The sequence below is a fragment of the Tamandua tetradactyla genome, chromosome 2, assembly GCF_023851605.1.
Source record: "Tamandua tetradactyla isolate mTamTet1 chromosome 2, mTamTet1.pri, whole genome shotgun sequence".
Classification (NCBI taxonomy): Eukaryota; Metazoa; Chordata; class Mammalia; order Pilosa; family Myrmecophagidae; genus Tamandua; species Tamandua tetradactyla.
In genome coordinates, this window is record NC_135328.1 from 157,240,455 (window position 1) to 157,254,613 (window position 14,159).

The following is a 14,159-nucleotide window of genomic DNA, read 5'->3' on the forward strand; positions in this document are numbered from 1 at the left end:
TGAATTTTCTGACACTCTGCCTATTATTGATTTCCAACTTCATTCCTTTATGATCTGAGAAAGTGTTGTGTATGATTTCAAGCTTTTTAAATTTATTGAGACTTGCTTTGTGACCCAGCATATGGTCTGTCTTTGAGAATGATCCATGAGCACTTGAGAAAAAGGTGTATCCTGCTGCTGTGGGGTGTAATGTCCTATAAATGTCTGTCAAGTCTAGCTCATTTATTATAATATTCAAATTCTCTGTTTCTTTATTGATCCTGTGTCTAGATATTCTGTCCATTGATGACAGTGAGGAGTTTAAGTCTCCAACTATTATGGTATATGTGTCTGTTTCCCTTTTCAGTGTTTGCACTATTTACCTCATGTATTTTGGGGCATTCTGGTTCTGTGCATAAATAATTATGATTGTTATGTCTTCTTGTTGAATTGTGCCTTTTATTAGTATATAGTATCCTTCTTTGTCTCTTTTAACTGTTTTACATTTGAAGTCTAATTTGTTGGATATTAGTATAGCTACTCCTGCTCTTTTCTGGTTGTTATTTACATGAAATATCTTTTCCCAACCCTTCACTTTCAACCAATGTTTATCTTTGGGTCTAAGATGTGTTTCCTGTAGACAGCATATAGAAGGATCCCGTTTTTTAATCCATTCTGCCAGTCTGTGTCTTTTGATTGGGGAGTTCAGTACATTAACATTTAGTGTTATTACTGTTTGGATAATATTTTCCTCTACCATTTTGCCTTTTGTATTAAATATATCATATCTGATTTTCCTTCTTTCTACACTCTTCTCCACACCTCTCTCTTCTGTCTTTTCGTATCTGTCCCTAGTACTCCCTTTAGTATTTCTTGCAAAGCTGGTCTCTTGGTCACAAATTCTCTCAGTGACTTTTTGTCTGAGAATGTTTTAATTTCTCCCTCATTTTTGAAGGACAATTTTGCTGAGTATAGAATTCTTGGTTGACAGTTTTTCTCTTTTAGTAATTTAAATATATCATCCCACTGTCTTCTCGCTTCCATGATTTTCTGCTGAGAAATCTACACATAGTCTTATTGGGTTTCCCTTGTATGTGATGGATTACTTTTCTGTTGCTGCTTTCAAGATCCTTTCTTTCTCTTTGACCTCTGACATACTGAGTATTAAGTGTCTTGGAGAATGTCTATTTGCATCTTTTCTCTTTGGGGTGCACTGCACTTCTTGGGTCTGTAATTTTAGGTCTTTCAGAAGAGTCGGGAACTTTTTAGTGATAATATCTTCCATTAGTTTTTCTCCTCCTTTTCCCTTCTCTTCTTCTTCTGAGACACCCACAACACGTATATTTGTGCGCTTCATATTATCATTCATTTCCCTGAGTCTCTGCTCATATTTTTCCATTCTTTTCCCTATAGTTTCTGTTTCTTTTTGGATTTCAGATGTTCTGTCCTCCAGTTCACTAATCCTATCCTCTGTCTCTTGAAATCTGCCATTGTAGGTTTCCATTTTTTTTTCATCTTTTCTCCTGTGCCTTTCATTCCCATAAATTCTGTGATTTGTTTTTTCAGACTTTCCATTTCTTCTTTTTGTTCATTCCTTGCCTTCTTCAAATCCTCCCTTAATTCATTGTTTTGGTTTTTGATGAGGTTTTCCATGTGTGTTTGTGTATTCTGAATTGTTTCAGTTCTTGTATCTCATTTGAAATATTGATTTGTTCCTTTGAGTGGGCCATATCTTTAATTTTCCTGGTGTGATTTGTTATTTTTTCGTTCGTGTCTAGACATTTAATTACCTTAATTAGTTTATTCTGGAAATTGCTTTCACTTCTTTTACCTAGGGTTTTCTTGCTGGATTAATTTGTTGTCTCTCTGTTCTTTGACATTCAGTTCAGCTTTTTCTGGACCTCTAGCTTAGGTTTTGTTTAACAGAGGATAATTTTTCGGTTCTCGTTTTCTTGTTTCTTGCCCTGCTTCTATGTTGCCCCCCCCCCCCCGCCACCCTTAGAAGGGTCTTTGTAGGTATTATAGACTCCAGCCTGGTTTTCCCGGACTAAACTGGCCTCTTATCAGGGGGAAGGCATCACAAGCGTCAGTTTTCCCTGAGGGTGAGACCCAATAGGTTAAAAGACTTTCCTGTGAAGTCTCTGGACTCGGTTTTTCTTATCCTGCCCAGTATGTGGTCCTTGTCTGCCTGCGGGTCCCACCAGCATAAGATTATGTGGTACCTTTAACTTTGGAAGATTCTTCCTGCTGGGGGCGTGGTGGAGACAGGAGAGATTTTAGACTGGTTTTAATGGCTTTATATTACCAGCCCTGGTTTCTGAAATCCTTGAGGGAGGGATTCCACTTGAGTTGGGCTTCACCCCTCCCCTGGGGAAGGCATAGGCAGGAGACAAACCCTGAAAGCAGCTTGTGTCTTCCTATGCCTGGGGCAGTTGCAGCCTGAGAAATCCTGTTGCTGATTCCAGAGGCTGTCAAGCCTTTGTAGAAACACAGCCACAAAAACCTCTGTTTCTTTTCTTTTTTTTTTTTTTTCCCGTTAGCCCAATGAGCGACCTCTGCTTTGGCCAGGTTCACCTGAGCTGGGGGCCTATTTTTAGTAGTCAGAATTTGTTAATTAATGCCACAATTGGTGTTTGGTTGGACTCAGCCTTCCTTTCCCCTCTCGGAAACAGCCTGTGGGGGAGTGGCGCCGGCCTTGGCGGCTTGGGGAACTCACGGTTCTGGGGAGGCCTGCAGCCGGTCCAGCTGGTCCAGACTGGGGTACGCTGTGTGTCCTGTCACTGACCTGACTCCGGGAGCTGTTCTGTACTGTTTCTAGTTATTTAGTAGTTGTTCTGGAGGACTAACTAAAATGCGCACATTGCTAAGCCGCCATCTTGGCCCCTTATCAGTTCCTAAGTTTTATAAATACTAAAGTTAAATTCCAGAGGTCATGGAACATTATGATTCACTCTCCGGCGTGATGAAAATATGTATCTTGAGCTCAATGGTGATTACCATCCATATATGGATGAATATATATGTAAGAATTCCCTAAGTTATTTATCTCAGATGTGCAAGAGCAGTAGGGGAAACAGCAGTGTTTTCAATAAATAGTACTGAGCCATTTTGTCATCCACATGTGCGGGTTAAAATCAATCTTCATTTGTACCTCACTGTCAGAAGTCTGTTTCATATGATTGCCATAAATCAAGTGTTTATATTTGTGAGATTCTTTTTCTAGAGTCATCTTTTGTTCCACTGGTCTTCCTGTCTTACTTAAAAACAATACTACATGGTAAGGTTCACAAAATGTATACTTCCATTAATTTCCGTAAAGTGAATTCAGTCATATATCAGCATCCAGATCAAGATATAAAACATTACCAGTTCCCTAATAGCCTCCTTTGTGCCCACTCCTGCTAAAGTATTATTGCCATAAGTTAGTTTTGCTTCTTTTTGAACTTCATAGAAAAGGAATCATAATAGTATATATATTCTGTTATATCTGGCATCCTAAAAAATTAGACTGTGGAATCATCTGTTTCTTACATGTAACAATTTGCTGTTTTTATTCTGTATAATACTTTGTTATATGAATATATATCATGGTTTATTTGTCTTGTTTTATTGCTGGTGGCCATATTATTTTTTTACTAGTGTTAAGTGATGCTGCTGAATATATTCTTATACATTTTTATAAAAATTAAGCTAATTTCTTTGACTAATTTAAAACTTTTCATTTTATAATACTTTCAGGATTACAGAACAATGAAAAAAATATATATACACCATACAGATCACTCCAACACACCTTTATTCTACAGGATAACCACATCCATGCATTTTAATAATTTGCCACTTTTACTGTATCATTCTACCTGTCAATTTATCTGCCTGTTTATTTATCAGCATTTTCTGAACACTTGATGTAGTTTGTAGAAGTAATGCCCCTTGAGTATTTAATACAGCCATGTACATGATACTTATGCATCCACCTTAAATGTAGTTGTCAAGTGCAAGAAATCTAGTATATCAAGCTTATAAACCATATTCTAATTTTTCCGAATAATGTCCTTTCTTAAAAAAAAAAGTTATTTTAATAAATTAACTTCTTAATGGTTTTTGTCCTTTGTGACTACAATATATTCTAGACTTGATATTAAATCAAGCATATACTGCTTTTGGATGGTTTCTTTCAAGTCCGCAACTTTTTTTAAGAAATTAGAGTATATAAAGTAGGGTATATTTAGTTAGTAGAAAACCTTAATAGATTCATAGCAATACAAAATTTTGAAGATTTTATCAAAGAATTTCTTCAGAAAGAAGCTTTAGACCCACGTGGTTTTCTGGATAAGTTCTTTCAATTTTTCAAGCACCTCAATGTTGTGTTCGTTGCAGAGCAAGGATGAGACCAGTGAGATGGATGGATAAAAGGAGACCAGCGGGCTACTGCTCGCTCAGGCAAATAGCAGCCTCACTGTTAACTCCAAGACCTTTTATTTTAGTTTCTTGTACAAACAACAGCTTTGAGTACGAGCACAAACACAAGGGAGCCTTGAGACTTATTTTGTTACATTCTTTAAGCAAAATAGCCAGCCTTATTTACAGCCCAGTATTCAGAACTCCTTATTCTCAAACAGTTCAAGGAACTGTTTGCAGTTCCTTTGCCTGAGATACCCGCTTGCAGGTCATCCTCAGGTCAAGTTTGTCCTTCTCTTAATTCCTTAACCCTTCACCTCAATAAGTCCTTTTGACCCTATTCTCCTTCCTTATTTGATCCCATCCAGAATCATATTGCATTGAATTGTCATTGCTCTTTAGCTGTTCTTTCTCATTTTTTTGTGTGTTCTGTAGGAATATATATATATATATACAACTTTCTCCCATCTCAACCTCTCCCAAGCATACCATTAAGTGAGATTAATTATATTCATTATGTTCTGGTACCCTCATGACCGTCCATTACTAAAACTTTCCTGTTTCTCCAAATGGAAATTCTAACCCATTTTATATTATCTCCTCACTTTCCCTGCTTCTTGCCCCTGGTGATCTGTACTAATTTCTGTCTCTGTAAGCTTACATATTTCCTGATTATTTCTTTGTAGTTACCATGGGACTTAAATTTAATACCCTAAATTTATAACAATCTCGTTTGCTTTAATGTCAGTTATCTTCAATAGTGTACACAAAGTATGTTTCTATACTCTTCTGTCCCCCTACCTCTATGTAGTTCTTGTAGCATGTTTGTACATTATGGATCCCAAACCACTGACTTATCATTACATTTTACGCATTTGCCTTTTAGATTCTGTAGGAAGTAAAAAGTAAAGTTACAAACCAAAAATACAATAATACTGGCATTTATATTTACCCTTACCAGAGACATTTAATTCTCCATGTAGCTTCACTCTGTTATCTATTGTGCTTTCCTTTCAACCTGCAGAACTTCCTTTAGCATCTTTTGTAGCGCTGGTTTTTATTTATTATTTTATTCCCTCAGTTTTTATTTATCTCAGAATGTTTTAATCACTCCTTCATTTTTGAAAGATTGTTTTGTTGGGCGTAAAATTCTTGGTTGGCAATTTTTTTGCTGTCTGCCATGTAAATCTATCAATCCACTGTCTCTTGCCTTCATGGTTTCCAGTGAGAAATAGCGCTTCATTTCGTTGAGGCTCACTTGTTACGTGACATGTTGCTTCTCACAACTTTCAGATTCAACAGTTTGATTTTAATATACCATGGTATGGGTCTCTTTTGCTTTACCCTATTTGGAATTCACTGCATGTCTTGGATATTTATATTCATGTCTAGCATTAAATTTGGGGTGTTTTCAGCCATTATTTCTTTGACTTTCTCTCTGCTCATTTCTCTCTTTCTTCTCCTTCTGTGACTCCCACAATTTATATTTTAATACACTTGATGATATCGCACAGATTCCTCAGGCTCTGTTTATTTTTCTTCTTTCTCTCCACTCCTCAGACTAAATTATTTTGGTTGTCTTATATCTGTAGTCAATGATTCTCTCTTCCACCTGCTCCAATCTGCTGTTGAACCCCTCCTTTATTTATGATTTCTAATGCTTTAATCATCTTTGCTTGGGCCATCACTTCTTGTTTTTTGTACATTTGTTACTTGTTGTTGAAATGTGGACATTTCATATTTTAATGTGTTATTGCAGAAATTTATACTCTGAGTTTTCTGTTCCTGAAGCTTGGACCCAGTTAGTGTTCTGACAGTTTTCCTTAAATGCTGGGAGGTGACAAAAGATAAAAGAAGGAAAAAAAGAAAACACATACCCAGTCTGCACATTGACCTGCAAGTGTTCTTCTTGAGGGCTTATATGTATGATGAACTTAGAGAATAGTTTCCACTGGAGGTATAGGGGCCTCCCTATTCCTTTTTATGCATGAGTCTTGTCATGGGCATGCATGTGTGACCCTGGGAATTCCCCTGTTTTTATGGATACAGAAAACCCTTCTCCCATGGGTAACTTTCTTTATGGTCCCTAGGTACTGCACTGTATTTCCTACAGCCAGCAGTCCCTTTCCTGCAGCAGCAAAACTTGACTATTTTCCCTTTGATAGGAGAGACTGCAAACTTCCTTCTGTGAACTGCCTTCTCCATGCAAATACTTCTGCATGCATGCGAGTACTCCAATTTGCCACCAGGCAGATTGGGTCAGACATATGTGCATGTGTTCGAATATGTGCATATGTGTTATTCAACTCTCTCTGTAACCAGGACCAGGCACTCATTGTGGGAGTGAGAGCTGGTTTATTTTGAGTTGGTGAGTTACTGAAAAGGGGCCAGCCCTGGCACCACAAGGTTCTACTGCTTTAATGTCCACCTCTTTACTGCAGCCTTTAACTATTTTCTGGAGCTTTGTAAGAGAAGTTTCTATTGGGTTGTTCAAGAGAAACAGATGTTGCAGGGATGTTACAGGGATGGAGCCCTGCAACATCTTATGCCATCCTGATTGGGGTGTGGATTTGGTTGGAAAATTTTTCACTCTAATATCTTTTGTAACTTTAGAATTTTTATCTATATGAATGTTTATATTCATAAACAATACTGAGTCATCACAAGGAAATGTGAAAATAAAAACATTATTCATAATTTTAGTGCCAAATATAACCAGTATTATCAGTTTAATGAATGTTCTCTAGTAATATTCCTTTGTATCTATAGACATACAGATCATTCTACATTTTTTTAACTTGCTCCTTAATCAACAATATGTCATAAACCTCACTCTGTCAGCAGATTTAAATATGCATCTTTTAAAAATCGTTTCATGGTATTACATTTTATGGATATACCATATTTATTTTTCAGTGTCCTGTGCATAAACATTTACGTATTTATGTTTTTCCAAACATTATAAATAGACACATGTTTATATAATTGTACTTGTGGCTACTAAAAATACCACCCTAGAAGTGAATCTAGGTGAAAAGATAGGCACATTTGAAATTTTGATACTTGTTAACCAACTTTGTTTTAGCAATTTACATGTGCAATATTAAGATACTAAATAAACATTTTTTCACACCATTTCTATTCTCCAAAATAATGCTTTTAAAATAGAAAATATTCTCCAATCTAATTTTAAAAATCTTTGTTTTAAAGTGTGCTTTTTTCCAGTTTCTAGTGAAATTGGTTATACTTTAATCTATTTGTTGTTTATTCATAGTGTTTACTTTCTAAACTCTTATATGCTCATTTTATATTGAAATGTTTGCATTTTTCTTATTTGTAGGATTTGGGTTGTATATTAAATTTTGGTCATGCACCCATATATAGTGCAAAATTTCACATTTTAACCACTTTTTCATATATTCAATACAGTGATATTAATTACATTCACAATATTGTGTGCTGTCATCACCACCCATCCCTTACCAAAATTTTTTTATCACTGCAGACAAACTCTGTACCCAATAAATAGTTATTCCCCACCCCACTCCAGTCCCAATAATTTGTAATCTATCTTCTGTCTTTATGAATTTGTTTATTTTAGTTATTGCATATAAGTAAAATTATACAGTATTTATCCTTTTGTGTCTAGCTTATTTCATAAACATGATGTCTTCAAGGTTCATACATGTTGTAGTATATATTATAACTTCATTCCTTTTTATAGTTGAGTAATGTTCCATTGAATGTCTATAACACATTATGTTTATCCATTCATCTGTGATGGACACTTGGATTGCATTCACTTTTTAGTTGTGAAAAATGATGCTGTAAATATTGTTGTAAAACTATCAATTCAAGTGTCAATTTTCAGTTTTTTAGAATATGTTCTAGGTGTGAAATTGCCTGGTCAGATTGTAATTCTATGTTAAATTTTTTAAAGAACTGCCAAATTGTTTTCCATAGCAGTGCCATCAGTTTACGTTCCCATTGACAATATATGAGGTTTCCCAGGATTTTTTGCATCTTTCCCAATACTTGGTATTTTATCCAATGTGTGGGATGTATCATGTTTTTGATGTACATTTCCTTAATGATAATGATGTTGATCATATTTTCATGGGTTTATTGGTCATTTGGTGAAGTATCTATTCAAGTTCTTTTCCCATTTTTTAATTGTATTTGCCTTTTTGTTGTGGAGTTTTCAGAGTTCTTTGTATATTTTGAATATTAAAACCCAATGAGATACATGATTTTCAATTATTTTCTCCCTGTGTGTACGTTGTTTATTCAGTTTCTTTATAATCTGAATAATTTAATGTTAATGTGTTTCAGATTTTTTTTATTGGTCTTTAAGGTAGGCAAATGGATTATTTACTTGCCCTATGGAGACTTTAAATATGACATAGTTAGTGTGTCATTATGCTTTTTCTTTTTTTAAGGAAAGCATATTTATAGTATAATTAGAAAAGGAGTAAACAATGATCAAATTATATTTGATGATATTTAAGGATTATTGTTGATTTTTTATGTCCTATTATGTATTTAAGTTATGTTTAAAGGGGTAATCTGTGTTTTCTAGAGTACATACAGATATATATATATATTTAACTTTTTTCTATTGTATAAAATAGCAAATATATAAAGCAAAGAAAGAAAAAAGCGAGTCTTCAAAGCACCCTTCAAAAAGTAGTCACAGGACAAATCCCAGAGTTTGTCATGGGCTATCATACCATTCTCTCAGATTTTTCCTTCTAGCTGCTCCAGAATATAGGAGACTAGAAAGAATATATATACATATATATATATTTATATATTTGGCATGAGCAGGCTCCAGGAATCGAACCCAGGTCTGCAGCATGACAGGGGAGAATTTTGCCATTGAGCCACCATTGCCCACCTGGAATAAATTTTTTTTTATCATCACAATTGACTTTTTGTAAAAAATAACATATATACAAAAAAGCAATAAATTTCAAAGCACAACACAACAATTAGTTGTAGACCAGATTTCAGAGTTTGGTATGAGTTACAGTTCCACAATTTTAGGTTTTTCTACTTGCTGCTCTAAGATACTGGAGACTAAAAGAAATACCAATTTAATGATTTAGCAATCATATTCGTTTGTTAAACCCTATAATTCTACCATCGTCTTTGATCTTTCCATCCCACTCTTTAGGAGTATTTAGGCTACGGTCATTCTAACTTTTTCATGTTGGAAGGGGCTGTCAGTAATATGGGGTAGGGAGATGGAACTAGCTGATGTCCTAGAGAGGCTGGGGCCTCTAGGTTTCAGGACTTATCTGGTTCAGGGACCCATCTAGAGGTCGTAGGTTTCTGAAAAGTTACCCTAGTGCATCGAACCTTTGTAGAATCTTATATATTGCCCTAGGTGTTTTCCAGGATTAACTGGATTGGTCATGGTTGGGTTCTGGCAAGTTCTGATAGGTAGCAAGGTCTAACTGAAGCTTGCATAAGAGTGACCTCCAGAGTAGCATCTTGACTCTATTTGAACTCTCTCAACCACTGATACTTTATTAGTCACACTTCTTTTCCCTCCTCTGGTCAGGATGGAACCATCGATTCCACGGTGTCAGGGCCAGATTCTTCCCTGGGGGTCAGCTCCTATGCCACCAGGGAGGCCTTCACCCTTGGTTGTCATGTCCCATGTAGGGGGAAGGGCAATATTTCGCTTAGAGAGAGTGAGCCCACATCTAAGCAATGAAAGAGGTCCTCCAGAAACAACTCTTAGGTATACCAAATGTAGGCTAAACTTCTCTGCTGCTTACATAAGCTTCACATGAGTAAACCTCAAGATCAAGGGCATGACCTATTGATTTGGGTGTCCCTAATGTTAGACATAGTATCAGGATTCCCTGATGATAAAGTTTAATAGTTCCGTATTTTTTCTCCCATCGCTCAAGGGACTTTGCCAATAATTTTTGATTATCTAATTAATATATTCTAGGATGCATCCAGCCCTGTATTAAGCTCTACAGGATTAAAGGCCCTCATTCTTATTCTGGGTTCCTTGTTTTTCAGTTGTTCAAATGAGCTATCAAGACAGGTTGGGTTAGATTATGTGCTCCAGAAAAAATTCTGGACAAAATAAACCTTTCTTCCTTTGGTCTCAAAGAGGAGGTGCAGTTCTAAAATAAAAGCAATATCTTCTTACCCCTATGTTCTGAATTACCTTAATCTGACTTGATTGGCTTCATTCTCATCTCTAAATAACAGGTTATAGATATATAAAATAGCCTCTCAAAATCCAGGAATAATAATTTTCACTCCGGACTTAATGTGTCTGCTATAAGAGCTTACAATCTAGGCCCCTGTTTTCTTATAAGTGTTTCCGAAAGGAGATCATACAATAATTGTTCTTTTGCTTCTGGCTTATTTTGCCTCATCAAATGTCCCACAGATTCATTCACATTGTTGCATGCCTCACAATTTCATTCCTTTTTGTAGCAGTACAATATTCAGTCATGCATACACCATCATTCGCCAATCTACTTCTCATTCAGTGCATCCACTTCTCAGTCAGTGCATCCATTATGCTTTTATAATAGATTTTTTCTATTTTTAATAAAAGATTTTGCCACTTCTTGATTATAAAAATATTCACTGAATTTTCCTCTTGCACTTTGAAGACTTTCTTTTTTATGTTTCAGTATTTAGTACTTTCAGAATTTATTTTGAAGACAGTATTGAGGTTTGGTTCTGGCACTTTAAAATTTCCATACAGGTACCTGTTTTCCAATACCATTTATTGAGTAATGACTGCTGCCATCCCCAATATTTAGGTCTTTTAATTGAAGTAAATATACATAAAATACAAAAATTTTAAGCATACAACTCAGTGAATTTAGATAGGTGGATACTCCTTTGTAATCACATTCTTTTCACTGGCTTGTTCTTTTTCAGTCTTGTTAATTTGTATGAGCTCTTTAAATATATCTACTGCTAACTAAATTTGAAGTAATTACTTACTATGTGTTAGATTCCTATGTGCTTGACTCTGCCTGGACTTTCATCCTATTTTATTTAAACATCTTTTTAAAAATCCTTAAACATTTTATAGGGGGATGGTGAGACATTTGATAGAAATATGGTAAATGGAATCTATTTTATTGACAACTTTTATTTTTTGTGGGTTTCCGTTTTTAAAATTGTAATTTTGCATTTTTATGCTATATTAAATGGATATGAATTTATGACTTAAAAAAAAAACCTAATTAGTATTGCCGTTTTGGGGCTTTGGCAGCTGGAAAAAGTCCTACAGCAAGGAGACATCGGAGAATGTGCAGAACCATACATGATTTTCAAGGAAGCAGATGCCTCCAAGGTAAGATGTCATGTGTTTTGTTTCAGCCACATTATTACTATTTGGGAGAGTAATTTGATGAGTATTGTATACAGCATGTTAAAGAATTTCAGTGCTAGTTCTTTAATTCATTGGTCAACCTATCTTCCTTTGTTCTTTATTTCCTTTGCTACCTAGCTTATGTCATATGCTGTGCTATTCTTTAAAATCTCCCTACCTCAAAAGTAATTGATTTTTTGAAAATGTTTTTTCTTCAAGATATCTAATTTAATTCTGTTTAACTCAAATAGTTAAAAATTTTCCTTGAATATCCAAAGTACTGATATTGATGGAACCTTTCCTAGAAAAACAACTATTCTTGGCCTCTGTCTGGCTATAAATGATTAAGGTGTTTAGTAAAGATAGAAAATACTTTCTCTGGTTTGCCATCAGTTTACTAATTTCTTCAATTTGCATAAATTTAGGGAAAATTTGGTGACCCATTATTACCATATACCAGACACACAGAGTTAGCTACAAGAATAATAAGTGATCCTTGGTTCTTTGAACGCAAGATTGTACATTTCAAAAGATTGTACATTTCAAACAGCTAGAAGAGTTACGCTTGAAGAATATTGTTTGAAGGGAAAAGATGTTTTTCCTTTCTACTTGTCTGAGCTCCAGTTCCAGGTAGACCTTGCACATAATATTTCTCTATGATTGGCTCTCTCGTTGAACTCATTCCTAAAGCTTTCTGACTTTTCCCAGGTTATTATTTTACATATTCATTTTACAAGTTAAATATTCCTTGTTATAGTAATCTCATAGTTGTTAGAGCAGCTTATTCCACTCTTCACTGACATATCTACCTATGCTAATAAATTAAAGTGTATTGATATCTAGGCTCATAAAGCAAGAACCTATTTTGATGTTATTTAGACACAGCAATTTAAACAGTGCTACCATTTAGCTGTCCTTCCATCTTTTCCCGGACCTTATTCTCATAATTAGACACTGTCATTAGAGTATACCTCACTGGCATCATATATAGGAAGAATATTTGGGAGATGTATATAGGTTTTCATTGGCTTTTGCAGGGCCACTTTAATGTTTGTTTCAGGGGTAGCCTAAAAGCTAAGTCAGTCTCAAGATGTCTTCCAAATATGCATGTACACTTTGGACAATAAATCTTTTTCTGTGGGTTAATCCTCTTATAATACTTTTTTCTTTGCTTGATTTGTAGCAATGTTTTATTTATCATTGGTCCATTTGTGCCCCACCCCAACTCAAGATTACCGTAAATTAGGGATTATTTCATATTGATTTATTGCTTCCATCTTCTTCAGAGAATTCTACAAGTCATACCCTAGAGTAGATTTGAGGTTAGCAGTTGCTGACATGGCTTATTTTCCTTTCCTAAAATAGAACTGACAATACATAAATATGCTTAGCACTTGTACTCCTTTGTTTTCTCCCAAGATGAGATAATCACAATTTACTCTGTATGGACAGAGTAAATTTTAAAGATTTACTCTGTCCATACATTTGTTTAATGGGTTGCAGTTGTTTAATGGTTAAGTTTATACAGTGTTTATTAATCTATGAATGGTAGATGGCTGCTTTTCCATCTTTGCAGAGAATTGAAAATTCCCTTTAGGTAGTATGTTTTAGCCTATGATTGATTTCTTCTAAGCATAATTATAAATGCATAATGTACTGTTTTGCAGAACAAGGAAAAACTGGAGAAGTTGAAAAGTCAAGCAGATCAGTTTTGCCAAAGACTTGGGAAATATCGCATGCCTTTTGCTTGGACTGCAATCCATTTAATGAATATTGTTAGCAGTGCTGGGAGTTTGGAAAGAGATTCTACAGAAGTGGAACTCAGCACTGGAGGTAAGACTATTTTATCTATAAAATTATTCTAAATATATAATAATTTTCCTTTTCTTACATGAGCTTTTTATTTGCAGACTTTACAATGTGATGAGGTATAAAATGGAATTTCTTTTTTTGCCTTCTTTTTTCTTTAAAAAATGTTCAATTTAGGGTTTTTCAGTATATTCACATGGTTGGATACCATCACCACAATCTAACTTTAGAATGTTTTCATACTCATTGATAGTTGCTCCCCATTCCCTTTCAGTCTCCATACCCAGTCCTACCACACCACTAATCTATTTTCTGTTTCCATAGATTTGTCTATGCTGGACATTTCATATAACTGGAATCATAAAATATGTGGTCTTTTGCAGTTGGCTTCTTTCATTTAGAATGATGTTTTAAAGGTTCATGCATGCATATTTTAACATATATCAGTACTTCATTTTTTATTGCCAAATAATATTCCATTTTATAGCTATACCAAATTTTATTTAAACATTCAAAACAGTTGATAGACATTTGGGTTGTTCTCACTTTCTAGTTAATGCAAATAATGCTGCTGTGAACATTCATGTACACATTTTATTGGACAGTGTGT

The 14,159-nt window shown here is 34.9% G+C and overlaps 1 protein-coding gene across 7 annotated transcripts in view; it reads left to right on the top strand.

Annotated features, from left to right (window-relative positions):
- Positions 1–14,159, top strand: part of DOCK7 (dedicator of cytokinesis 7) — a 444,028-nt gene that overhangs the window by 130,822 nt on the left and 299,047 nt on the right. For all 7 annotated transcript variants that reach the window (XM_077149435.1, XM_077149436.1, XM_077149437.1 and 4 more), the window contains exons 10-11: positions 11,642–11,722; positions 13,408–13,573. In XM_077149435.1, coding sequence (XP_077005550.1) covers positions 11,642–11,722; positions 13,408–13,573 — 247 coding nt within the window. The remainder of the gene's footprint in view (positions 1–11,641; positions 11,723–13,407; positions 13,574–14,159) is intronic.